The sequence below is a fragment of the Babylonia areolata genome, chromosome 9 (assembly GCF_041734735.1).
Source record: "Babylonia areolata isolate BAREFJ2019XMU chromosome 9, ASM4173473v1, whole genome shotgun sequence".
Classification (NCBI taxonomy): Eukaryota; Metazoa; Mollusca; class Gastropoda; order Neogastropoda; family Buccinidae; genus Babylonia; species Babylonia areolata.
Window position 1 is genome coordinate 23,160,114 of NC_134884.1, and position 13,441 is coordinate 23,173,554.

The 13,441-nt window shown below is 43.8% G+C and overlaps 1 protein-coding gene across 1 annotated transcript in view; it reads left to right on the top strand.

Annotated features, from left to right (window-relative positions):
- Nucleotides 1-1,056: 1,056 nt before the first annotated feature.
- LOC143285594 (uncharacterized) overlaps nt 1,057-13,441 on the top strand; it is a 112,183-nt gene continuing 99,798 nt past the window's right edge. Inside the window, exons 1-5 of the mRNA XM_076592988.1 lie at nt 1,057-1,126; nt 8,808-8,941; nt 10,556-10,705; nt 11,363-11,545; nt 12,554-12,650. Of these exons, the coding sequence (XP_076449103.1) occupies nt 1,057-1,126; nt 8,808-8,941; nt 10,556-10,705; nt 11,363-11,545; nt 12,554-12,650 (634 nt within the window). The remainder of the gene's footprint in view (nt 1,127-8,807; nt 8,942-10,555; nt 10,706-11,362; nt 11,546-12,553; nt 12,651-13,441) is intronic.

Below are 13,441 nucleotides of genomic sequence, written 5' to 3' on the forward strand. Positions count from 1 at the left end.
AACAACAACATCAACAGCAGCAGTAGCAACAGTGTAACAACAACATCAACAGCAGCAGTAGCAACAGTGTAACAACAACAACATCAACCGCACCAGCAGCAGCAACAGTGTAACAACATCAACAGCAGCACCAGCAGCAGCAACAGTGTAACAACATCAACAGCAGCAGTAGCAACAGCAACAGTGTAACAACATCAACAGCAGCAAAAGCAGCAGCAACAGTGTAACAACATCAACAGCAACAGCAGCAGCAACAGTGTAACAACATCAACAGCAGCAGCAGCAGCAACAGTGTAACAACATCAACAGCAGCACCAACAGCAGCGGTGTAACATCAACAGCAGCAGCAGCAGCAGCAGCAAAAGCAACGACAAAATCACCTAAGGTCCCTTAATCGTTCTGTCACATCTAGTGTTACATGTCCATGCACTTTACTTCAGGCTTTCATCGCACTGCCTGGCATCAGTGAACCGGTTGTCTCTGGCTGGGCCACGGTGACTGTCTCCTGGGCGACCTATCTGCCCACCCAGCATGACTTACATATCCATCATCATTTCCAAAAGCATGTCTGCCTGCCTGCCTGCCTGCCTGCCTTCTTGCCTGTCTGTCTGTGTGTCTATCTATCCATAACACATCCTGTCCATGCACCTGGTAGTGGGCTTACATAGCTGTCACTCGACGGACTCCCTTACCTAAGAGCACTGGGCAGCGTCCAATCACACCACACGTCAAAAAGGTCACCCGGGACAAAAAAAAAAAAAAAAAAAAAAAAAAAAAAAAAAAAAGCTCCGCTCAACAGTCTAGAACGACCAGGTTTATCTCGCTTCCAGCCAACACGTCACGTGACAGGTTAAGAAACCAGTTACCTGTGTGTGTGTGCGTGTGTGTATATATATAAATGCACACACGAACAGGGCTGACCATAGAACTGTTAGTTGATGTGACCACCCGGGAGAGTGTAGCGTCCATTTGTCATCTTTTCCTGCAGCGCTGTGCTCCCAACACAAAGTCTGGTCGTTCAGTGGTGCCGCGTCGGTGTCCGAGGAAACAGCAGCCATGGTCTGGCCGCCCTGTCTGGCTGTGGTTGTGGCGCTGGTGTGCCTGTCGGGGGCAGTTCAAGGAAACAGTAAGCATCCCTGTTCGGTGTTCGTGCGTTCCGTTTCCCCTTTGTGTCCCGTGACGAGCGGACAGATACTAATGATGCATGGAATACTAATGGTGGCTGTGTTGAGTCCGCTACCAGATGCATTGACAGGATAACAGATAGACAGACAGGCGCGGCAGACAAACAGACAGACAGACAGGAAGACGCACTAAAGCATAGAAATGATCGAGACTATGTTCAGTCCGCTACAAGACGCATTGACAGGATAACAGATAGACAGACACAGACAGACAGACAGACCAGCAGGCAGGCGGACATACTAAAGCATAGAAATGATGAGGACAGATAGGACGCTTAGCCACAGACCATGTGGTTCACACAGATGCCAGTCAGTGCGGTGAGCAAGACACTTGTCTAGCCATACGGCCGAAAGCGCCAGGAACATGTATATATATGCAGGACCCCCGAAAATGGAGTATGGCTGCCTACATGGCGGGGTAAAAACGGTCATACACGTAAAAACCCACTCGTGTACACACGTGTGAACGTGGGAGTTGCAGCTCACGAACGAAGGAGAAGAAGAAGATATATGCAGGATATAACATAACGATCAAGAGACCTTATGACTTGTTGTCGTGGTTGTTGTTGCTGTGGTGGTGGTGAGGGTGGTTTTGTTGTTGTGGTTGTTATGCTGCTGATGTTATCGGCAATGTTGGTGTTGATGATGATGTTACTGTAGCTGTTGTTTCATTAACAGTTACAGGCGAGTGGACTGGTACCTAAATTAATTACTGGCACTTCGAAACATTTTCACGAACCCTCACTATTGAAAATGATAACCAACCACAACCACCACAACCACCACCACCACCACCACCACCACCAACAGCAAAATAACAGCTGTGGACTTTCAGACATAAAAGGATTATGTTTCATGGCTGTCAGACAAACACATACACACACATGTGTGCGCGTACACACGCACACACACACACACACACACACACACACACACACACACACACACACACACACACATGAAACAATCTCTTGCAGAACCTAATATGCACTACCTTTTACAACTGAAATACATAATTCTCTGGACTGAAAGAAAAACAACAGCTGTAATCTATTAATAATCAGCGAGCGATGGCACGTTAGTAAAACACCTGTCCAGGAAACATGGCGTCCCAAAAAATAAAACTGATTGTTGATATCATTGTCACTGGATATTCTTTTACGCATAATTCCGGAAAAAAAGACTCCGTTGTAAAATCTCTCTCTCTCTCTCTCTCTCTCTGTCTCTCAGAGCTTCGTTTAAACGTAATGTAACAGATGATGAGCTTTCCTGTTCTTTCTGTGTTTCTAAAAAAGAAACAGAAGTTCACTTCGTGTTACAATGCCCTCAATATGCTGATCTGAGACAACAGTATGTCCCCGCTAAGTACTACAATACTCCATCTTTGTTTAATCTGACATTGCTTTTTGCGTGTGAAATCAAATTATTGGTCATGCGCTTGGCTGTGTTTCTTGACAAGGCTTTGAAGGTACGTTGCCAATAGTAAAATGTTTGTGTTGTACCTCTGCATGGACTTATAACCACCCCTATTGACATGGGCCAATGGCCTATTCATTAAAACATTCCAGTGTTCAGTGTTCTCTCTCAGAGCTACGTGTCCTTAATGCATATGCGGTCTGGAGGATGGAAATCAGATTTTGTTTGACTGCATAGAATATAATACTTTATGTCTAAAATGAAGCCTTTTTTCTCTCCATCAATAGAGCCTTTGATTCGAAAAGCTAAGTCAGTTAATATAATTCCATCAGCAAAAACAACTATTATCAAACCACTTGCAAAGTTTATCGTCGAAGCAGTTTGCTTGAGAAAAGAAACACAATTCGGGTGAATGACCTTATTGATTAAGAATATTAATCGAAATGCTACATTAACGTTTCGAAAGAGCGTTGAACTCATGAAAGAGTTCATGCACTCCTGTCTGTAACGGCGATTGCAAATAACGGGGGCAGCGAATCACAAGTACCAACATTCGCATATGCAAATTACAAGTACCAACTGGCAGAACATCTGTCCGACAACACTCCATGTCATGAAAGTGTTATGTTAGAAAATCTGGTAAAACAGCATGCAGTTGTAAGAATTATTTTACTGTATATCATATATACAGAGAATACAATGTACACATTGTGAGGTACGCGGTAAAACCATTGTTCCCATTATCCCCGCTAAGACCAGCTTTGGGAACATAGGTATTCGGCGCTGTTGAGCTGTCTCAGGGTGCACATCAGAACTATCGTATTGTGCAAATGTGCTGTTTGGGTAAATAACTGAAAAAATAGCGCTTTAGAGCTGAAGCCCCGATAATGTTGCACTTTGGATTGCAGACAGTGGATCTGGCCTAATGCACGCTTCTTTTGATGACTTGCATGTTTTACAGTTGTTTCTTGGTTTGTTGTTGTTGCTTGGTACTTTGTGTGTAGTTTGTCTTTTTCTTTGATTAATTCCCCATTGAAATAAAAGTTTAAAAATCATATAGGCATTAGTAAAGTATGTTCATTGTAAAGCAGTTATCATTATCATTGTTTTGCAGCTGTTGATATTATTATTATTATTATTGCTGCTGCTGTTGTTGTTGTTATCATCATTATTATTATCATTATTATTATTATTATTGCTGTTGTTGTTATCATCATCATCAATTCGATTGTTGTTATTTTTGCTCTTTTTCTGATAATGACAATGATGATGATGATTACTGTTTTCATTGTTCTTCACGTTTTCTTTTTTTTTCAAGTTAGTAAAGATTAAGATCATCATACCAAATTTTATTCATCATTGTATTTGTTGTTTTTACGTCGATTTTTATCGTTCAAACTGTATCAGTACCTATTTGAAAAACATATTTCACCATTATCAAGGTAGATTGATTTACAATTTGAAAATATTCCTATTTTCATTCGCTCTCAGATTGCACAATGCCTCCTTTTTTAATTTTGAATTTAGCAAACAAGCACCGGTAACCAGAACTCTTCGCTTTCTTTAATTTCTTTTTATATTTTCTTGCCTTTGTTGCTGAATAAAAAACAACCCAGTTTTATGAATACGTTGAACGACTTTGTGGATCAGCTGGTGATACAAATCATGCCGACACTCAATGTTTCCACATAAAAAAAATATGTTCTTTATGAAACAAGAAACTGCAAACACGCATGTATAATTATTCCCAGTCACGCCTGGTTGTAAAATGAATTTCACCTGTACTGAAAAGTCTATTCTTTGTGAAGGTGCTCTGTGAGATGATTACCATGGTATCGACAAAACAGGAAATACTGTTTTTTTCCAGAACCGCCTCCCCCTCCTCCTTCCCTGAAATAAAACAATAACAAAATCAACCAGTCATCTTCGACATACATGGAAAACCGAATAGAAGAGCAAGTCTTACTAATTTCCCCCAAAGAGTACTAAGAAGAGAGAAACTGTTAAATAACACACGCGAATCCAAATTCCTCGAGTACGTCAAACGTGGTACGTCTGGGTACACCCGATTTCCTGTGCCGAAAACTTAATTTCAGACAGACAGACAGACACTCAGATACTGACAGACTGACTGACAGACAGACCCAGACCCGGACCCAGACCCCCCCCCCCCCCACACACACACACACACTTAGGAACACACACACACACACACACACACACACACAGACACACACACACAACTGAGGCACACAGACACACACACACACACACGCACACACACACACACACGCACACACACACACTTAGGAACACACACACACACACACACACACACACACACACACACACACAAACTGAGGCACACAGACACAGACACACACACACACTTAGGCACACACACACACACACACACACACACAAACTGAGGCACACACACACACACACACACACACACACACACAGACGCGTACCTCTCTACTACCCCTTCACCACCACCACCACCACCACCGCCCCCCTCACCCCCCCCCCCCCCCACACACACACACACACAACACAAGGACAAAACGTCTGCCATGTGTCCCCAATTGATTATCGCAGGTCAGCTCCTTTTTTTTTTCTTTACCAGCAGATGACCGTGTTGGTCAGGCCAGAATCGTGACGTCCACAGCTGTCCGTTCACGTCTGTCTATATCTCTTTCTCTCTGTCCATTGCCCCCCCCCTACCCCCCCTCTTACCCTTACCTTTTACCTTGGGGTGGTCCGGTGATGCATGGGGGGTGGGGGGGGGGGGGTGAAAGGCCAGCGTAGGGAAGGTGGGGGGTGGAAGTGGGACCAGATCTGTTGGTTTTGCTTACGTGTGAGTTTCATGCATTCGGGTTCAGTTATTCAATGATGACATGAATACACGGTATCCGCCTTTGATTTTAAGTGGCCGACAGGGCACAACAACCGAGTGATTAATTAATTAATAAAACGTTGGACTTTAAAACTTCGGGGGCGGGGGGGTGGGGGGGGACTCTGGGGGGCGAGGGAGGGAGGGGGTGCGGGGGGAGGAGGGGCGGGGGGGGGGGAGAAAGGGTCCAAGGTTCGAATCCCGTTCACGGCGCCTGGTGGGATAAAGATGGGACATTTCTTTTCCGATCTCCCACGTCACCAGATGTGCAGATCTGCTTATTAGTTGGGGTGGGGGTGGGGGGGGGGGGGGAGAGTAATTTCAGTTCTGCCCCCTAATATCTCCTGACTGTTTTTATTGTGCGTTGAGCGCGACGTTGCAAGACATTGGTCCAATTTCGCTGCCTATATCAGAGATGAGAAAACAAATAATTGACCATGGTTCTAAATTACTCGTTTATAAACGTTTGCTCGAATACTCTGCTTTCTGTGTCACTCCTTCTCTGTCTGTCTGTCTGCTTCTCTCTCTCTGTGTGTGTGTGTGTGTGTGTGTGTGTGTGTGTGTGTGTGTGTGTGTGTGTGTGTGTGTGTGTGTGTGTGTGAGTTTGTAAGGTTATAAAAAAGACTTTAGCAAGTGCTCTATACCTGTCATACCTGTCAGAATGCTTTTGACTGTGAACTCTGACTGTGAACATAATTGTGTACTATGATTACTTTGAATTCCAATTCCAGACAAAAGGCAGACAACAACAAATGGCAATCGTAAGTATGAACTGACAGTACTGGACAGATTGACGAACATAACAATACTGTAACGTGCATGTGGATAAAAGAAATAACTGTCACGAAAGATCTGAATACCCATCTCCTCGTCCTATGCATTTTGCGTGTCAGGATTTTTGTCCTCATGAGACTGGGTTTTCTTCCTTTTCGTCAACTGAATGTTCAAACATGAATCATTCTTTCCCCCTTTCTTTCCCTGTTATTCTGTGCGTGTTTCTGGTGTGAAATTCTTGTCCACTGTTGGATTACAAGATTGCATGTTACTAATCCATAAGTTTGGAGTGTCGTTATTTTCGTATTGAGGCATCGCATGTATCTTCCTCTGTTGTGATTTTTTTTTTCTCCCTCTCTCTCTTTATGTGCATGTTTTTGGTATGAATTTCTTATCCTCTGTTGGTTAGATGACTAGATTTGCATGCTGTTATTCATAAGCTGGGAGTGTCATTAGATTTGTATTGAGGCATCACAAGTATCATCCTCTACTACGATTTCTTTTTTCTTCTTTTTCTTCTTTCTCTATCCCTCTCTCTTCCTCTGTGCATGTTTCTAGTGTGAATTTCTTATCCACCGTTGGATGGATACCAAGAGTTGTATGATACCATCCAGAAGTTGGGAGTGTTGTTAATTTTGTATTCAGGCACGTGGAAAATGTGTATTTTTCTCTCTCTCATTGTGCATGTTTCTCGCGTGAATTTCCTGTCCATGTTTGGATGACAAGAGTGCATGGTGCATGTTACTATCCATCTGTTGGGAGTGTCGTTTATATGTATACTATTCCTGCATTATAGTTTCCCTCGTGTGCATGTGTGAAATGAATTCCATTGTTGACTGTCTCCTGATGTCAAGTAACCTGTTGTCCTCCCTTTAAGTGTCTCGTTTGCATGCTCACTTTCAGTCTTCTCTGAAGACCTTGTACTGTCCAGCTCTCCCTAGAGTTTCTTATCACAGTTGAAGGTTTTCTCCTTGTTGAAGGATAGCTCATCGTTCACTAGTGTTGTTGTCGTCGTCGTCGTTGTTGTTGTTGTTTTGTCTGTGTTTCCGATTTTATTAATCTTGATCTGTAAATTCATACTTTACGAAAAATTATGCTATTTCTCTATCCTTCTCTCACTCTCTCATTCTACCTCTAGTATTGCCTCTACCTCTCTCATTCTACCTCTAACTGATGATAATACTATTCGAAACTTTGCATGGTATCTGTATAGAGCTTTTAAGCTCAGAGACACAGTATTGTCTTAGTTTGTTTCCTTATTAAGCTGTGAAATCAATTGCATAAACACTAACAGTTATGATGACATTTACAATTTTTGTTATTGCCCCGTGTTCATGTGGGGCTATTGCCTTGAATGAATAAATTATCCCAGTCTCAGTCTCAGTCTCATTCTACCTCTACCTCTGTCTTATTAACTGTCTGTCTGTCTAACTGGCTATCTATCCGGGTATATATCCATCGATCTGCTTTTATCAATTAGAGATTTGTATATGTTCATGAATATGCATAGGTTTGTGGGAGCGTACTGTCTGTGTTTAGGCATTGCATGACTCTGTGTGTGTGTGTGTGTGTGTGTGTGTGTGTGTGTGTGTGTGTGTGTGTGTGTGTGTGTGTGTGTGTGTGTGTGTGTGTGTGTGTGTGTGTGTGTGTGTGTGTAAGCGTTTGTATTTTTTTGTTCATTTATCTATTATTCATCTATACCATTTTTAAAAATACTTTTCATGAAATCATGCTTACGAATCACAACACAGCTGTTAAGAAAAATATCTGTGGAACTTTTGGAACAAACTGGACGCGGGTTTTGTCAAAAAATGTATTCAACTATTTCGACGTTGAACTGTAGTCATGTTCACAGCAAAATATCTCCCTTCAGAATCTGTGACAAACCATGTAACACGGCTGTGAAGAAAGAAAGGACGAATCGAATGAATGAATCTGTCTGTGGTAAAAAAAAAATCGTCGAACACTGCGTTGGGGCTGATACGGTGGGCTGTTCTGTCTTGCTGAAGATACGCGAATGGTTACAATGCTGGAAATCAATGTTAGAATTGTTTATAAATTGTTACTTAAACGTGAGACTGTTGTACCCTTAAAATATCACAATGATTCATTCTGTTTCGTTCGGGTATTGATTTGGCTCTGTTACAACAGTCATGGGGTTTTCTCGTTTCAGTCTTAAGGGTTTTGTTTCGTTTCTGGTTTCATGTATAATTAGAAGAAATCAGTTACTGCCTGCAAAATATGTGCAGAATAATGAATAATTGAGTAGAATAGACGTTTCTGAAGACTGCCCAGCTCTAAGCTAGTGATCTGTCATGAGGATATGATTATCCTGATAAAAAAAAGACACCGGTAAAACTTCTCCAACCCAAGACTAGGTTGTTGTATTTCTGGTAACAGAACATTCTACACGTTTTACTTGTACCATGCGTGATTCGGACATCCATATAAGGGTTGCTGGGTCATCCTCATCCTTTGTCCATGCCTTGGTAAAGTAATGTTGAAATGAAGGGACCGCTGCTGTGATGTTGTGACAGTGTGGGACACCAAGGCAGACATAGTGTTCGTCTTGGATGGCTCTGACACAGTGGGTCCGGACGAGTGGGCAGCAACTAAGAACATGCTTCGTTCCCTTGTCCAGCAGCTGAACATCGGACCGTCCAACATGCAGGTAATTGGTGCTAGAGCTTCTTGCAGTCCAACATGCAGGTAATTGGTGGCAGGTAATTGGTGCTAGAGCTTCTTGCAGTCCAACATGCAGGTAATTGGTGCTAGAGCTTCTTGCAGTCCAACATGCAGGTAATTGGTGCTAGAGCTTCTTGCAGTCCAACATGCAGGTAATTGGTGCTAGAGCTTCTTGCAGTCCAACATGCAGGTAATTGGTGCTATAGCTTTTAACAGTACAGCCTGTATGTAATTGGTCCTATAGCTTCTTGCAGGACAACACGCAGGTATTTGGTGCTATAGCTTTTAACAGTACAGCCTGTATGTAATTGGTCCTATAGCTTCTTGCAGGACAACACGCAGGTATTTGGTGCTATAGCTTTTAACAGTACAGCCTGCATGTAATTGGTGCTATAGCTTCTTGCAGTACAGCATGCAGGTATTTGGTGCTATAGCTTTTAACAGTACAGCCTGTATGTAATTGGTCCTATAGCTTCTTGCAGTACAGCATGCAGGTATTTGGTGCTATAGTTTCTTACAGTCCAACATACAGGTATTTGGTACCACCTCTTCCCAAAATAGCCTCCCTTCCCTGCCTCTTCCTTGTCTTTAGTTTCTCCAGTTTTACAGTTATGCGTGCGTGAGAATGACTGGTGCGAAAGCGCTTAGATTTGTCTATGCACAAGATTCAGCGCTATATAAGTACCATTATTATTATTATTATTATTATAGCGTTTTACAGTACAGCCCGTATGTAATTGGTGCTATAGCTTCTTGCAGTACAACATGCAGGTATTTGGTGCTATAGCTTTTAACAGTACAGCCTGTATGTAATTGGTCCTATAGCTTCTTGCAGTACAACATGCAGGTAACTGATGCTTTTGTTTCTTGTAGTCCAACTTGCAAGTAATTAGTGCTATAGCTCCTTGCAGTAGAACATGTTGGATATTGGTGCTATAGCTCCTTGCAGTAGAACATGTTGGATATTGGTGCTCTAGCTTCTTGCAGTAGAACATGTTAGATATTGGTGCTATAGCTTCTTGCAGTAGAACATGTTGGATATTGGTGCTATAGCTTCTTGCAGTAGAACATGTTGGATATTGGTGCTATAGCTTCTTGCAGTCTTTATTGTGATAGATGTCCTTACAGTATTAGGTAAATAATAGAGCTCCTTACGGTAAATGAAGAAAGGAAAACATTGAGCTCATTACAGTGTTTAGTAATTAAACAACTTATCTACTCCATGAAAAGGTTAGCTTGCCACTCAAACGTTGGGCACGAATCTGTCTGTCTATCTATCTACCTACCTACATTCATACATACATGATATTTTATACACATGTATGTTGTTGTATGTTGCACATATCTATCATATGTTTAGAAAGTGCTCTGCATCTATCTATCTATCTATAACATTTTATGCACATGTATATGTTTTTTGTTGTTGTTGTTGTTTTAAACACATATTTATCATATTTTTTAGACAGTGCTCTGCATCTCGTCACAAAATAAAACGTCCTGCACAATGATAACCGAGACAAGCCATAGCCTGACGATCCTGTCAGTTCATCTTTTCACATGATCATGACTCCTAGTGACGCACGCTGACCGAATGACGCAGGTTGGCGCAGTGGCGTACGGGAACGGCGCGGCCAACGAGTTCTTTCTGGACCAGGCGGCCAACCGCTCTCAGCTGCTGGAGCTGGTGGACAACATGAACTTCACCGGGGGCACCGCTGACGCCGCGGAGGGCATCCGTTTTGCCACCAGGGTGAGGCTGAGGCTTGTTTTATTAGTGGTTGGGGTAGTGATTTAGGTTGCTTGGTTAGTGGTGGGTGGTGGTGTTTAACTCACTCAGTACGGCCAGTCCTCTCTTCTCCTCTACACAGAACCCTCGGATGTCCAGTGGGTGTCTGAATGACCCAACCTTTAGCTTCCGTCGTCAGAATTGTGGTATTCTTTGTCAACATTCACCTCTTCAGTATAAGAGCCCTCCGCTTGCAATATTTTGATGATGGTAACTGGGGTGAAACGCTGCTAACGTCGTCTCTTTCGCCGTTCGTATGGAGAGAGTTAAGGATGTTTTGTTAGTGGTTGGAGGATGGTTAAGGTTCTTTGAATGGAGGTTCGGGGTGGTTAAGGTTGTTTGGTTAGTGGATGGGGGGTGGTTAAGGTTGTTTGGTCAGTAGTTGGGGGGTGGTTAAGGTTGTTTGGTTAGTGGATGGGGGGTGGTTAAGGTTGTTTGGTCAGTAGTTGGGGGATGGTTAAGGTTCTGCCCTTCAGGGCAAATTGTTCGTGGCTGCTGTCTTTTCCTTGAAGGGTGGTGTGGTCGAGGCATTGGCGTTGGTCCTGAACAATAGGTTGTAAAACTTTGAAAATCACAGTGAAGATAAACCTCCGTTTCAATCTCATTGTCTACAATGTCCAGACGAGCTTCAGCAGCGCCCACGGGATGCGGGACGGGGTGCCGCACATCATCGTGCACATCACGGACGGCCCATCGGCGGACCCTGCACTCTTGCTGCAGGAGGCCCAGCACGCTCACAACGAGGGCATCACCATCTTCAACATCGGCGTGGGGCCAGGGGCGGAGCTGGAGCAGCTGGCTAAGGTACTGACTGGGTGTTTGTTGGCTAAGGTACTGACTGGGTGTTTGTTTGTTGGGCAGCTGGCTAAGGTACTGACTGGGTGTTTGTTAGCTAAGGTACTGACTGGGTGTTTGTTTGTTGGGCAGCTGGCTAAGGTACTGACTGGGTGTTTGTTGGGCAGCTGGCTAAGGTACTGACTGGGTGTTTGTTGGGCAGCTGGCTAAGGTACTGACTGGGTGTTTGTTGGGCAGCTAGGAGGGGACTGGTGAGGTCAGGGGTCTGTAGGATGATTGTGCTGGACGAATGAACGAATAACTGGATGGGTGGGTGCTGTGTCACCTGTTGTTCAGAGTCAGCATTCACCGTTCTCTGTATCTTTCGCTTTTGTTGTATTCTGATGTACGTCTGTTGACCTATTTGTTCATTTCGTTCAAGTACTTTGTTTCATTTTCTACTATTTTTGTTTTGTTTTGTTTTGTTTTGTTTTGTGTTGTTGTTTTTTGTACAAACTTAGTGTAACCAAGGCCTTACAAGCGCGTTGGGTTTATGCAAGGTCAGGTATCTACCCCCCACCCCCAACCCCCAACACTCTCCAGCCCCACTTTTCTTCTTTTTTTTTCTTTTCTTTTTTTTTTTTTAACCAAAGGGTGTGTGGTGTAGCGTTACGTATGTTATGGACTACTTGAAACACATCCCTTTCATTGGAGGCCGCCAGGGCCTGAACTGAATGAACCGTCCGTATCATGGTTTGGGCATTATCAGTTGTTTCGTTTGTCAGTTTAACGACTTCTCTTTTACGAAGTCCTTTTAGTAATTTCCTGTAACTGTATCTAGAGGCCAGTTTCCCCCAACCCTCCATTCATCCACATCTCCCACCCCTTCTAACCGATAATACTCAGATGTATTCTTAAATACTTTAACAAAATGTCTTCAATCACCGATATGTGTGACGGGACATTAAACAAAAAATTCCTCCTCATGGTTTGGGATGTGTGTCTGACGGGTCCTTTGGTGTATGCTGTGTGTGTCAGGTGGCCAGTGACCCCAGTTCCAGATACGTGCTGCAGGCAGACACTTTCTCCTCCCTCACCAACATGGTGCCCCTGCTGGTCTCCAGGCTCAACAACGGTGAGTGTGTGGGGGTGTGGGGTGAGGGGTGTGTGTGTGTGTGGGTGGGGGGGGGGGTGGGGGGGGGAAGGTGCGTGTGGGGGTGGTGGTGGTGGAGGTCTGTCTGTGTGTGTGTGTGTGTGTGTGTGTGTGTGTGTGTGTACGTGCGTGGGTGCGCGCGTGCGTGTGTGTGAATTACATTTTAGATGTTTTTTTATTCGTAAAATACCAAACTCGATCTCTCTCTCTCTCTCTCTCTCTCTCTCTCTCTCTCTCTCTCTCTCTCACACACACACACACACACACACACACACACACACACACACACACACGCACGCACGCACGCACGCACGCACGCAGTATTATGCACAGTTGTCAGGTGAACTGTTAGCTGTTGATGTGTGTGTGTGTTTTATAGATTTTGGCTTCACTGGTTGGTGTTATGACTGACGATGTGATTTGATATATTCCTCTTTCAGAAATTCCCGTGTCGGAACAAGAGCTCCCAACACCAAACAGTGAGTTGGATAAAGCATTAAAAAAAAAATTTTTTTTTTTTTCAGTCACTCTTATTCGGTTGTCGAACAGCTACTAACTTTCTTTTTTTTTTTTGGTTGTAATCATTCTTAGTTCGACAAAGCTGGAATTACCACAGGGAGGAGGGTGGGTTTGGGGGTCTCGGGGGGGCGGGGGGGGAGGGGGTGTTGGAGGGGGGGGTGTTGGAGGGGGTTGACACCCTCTAGATGGATTTTTATCCCAGGGCCCAGTTGGAATCGTTACAGGTAATTTAGAACCTCTCCCGTCCTTTGCTT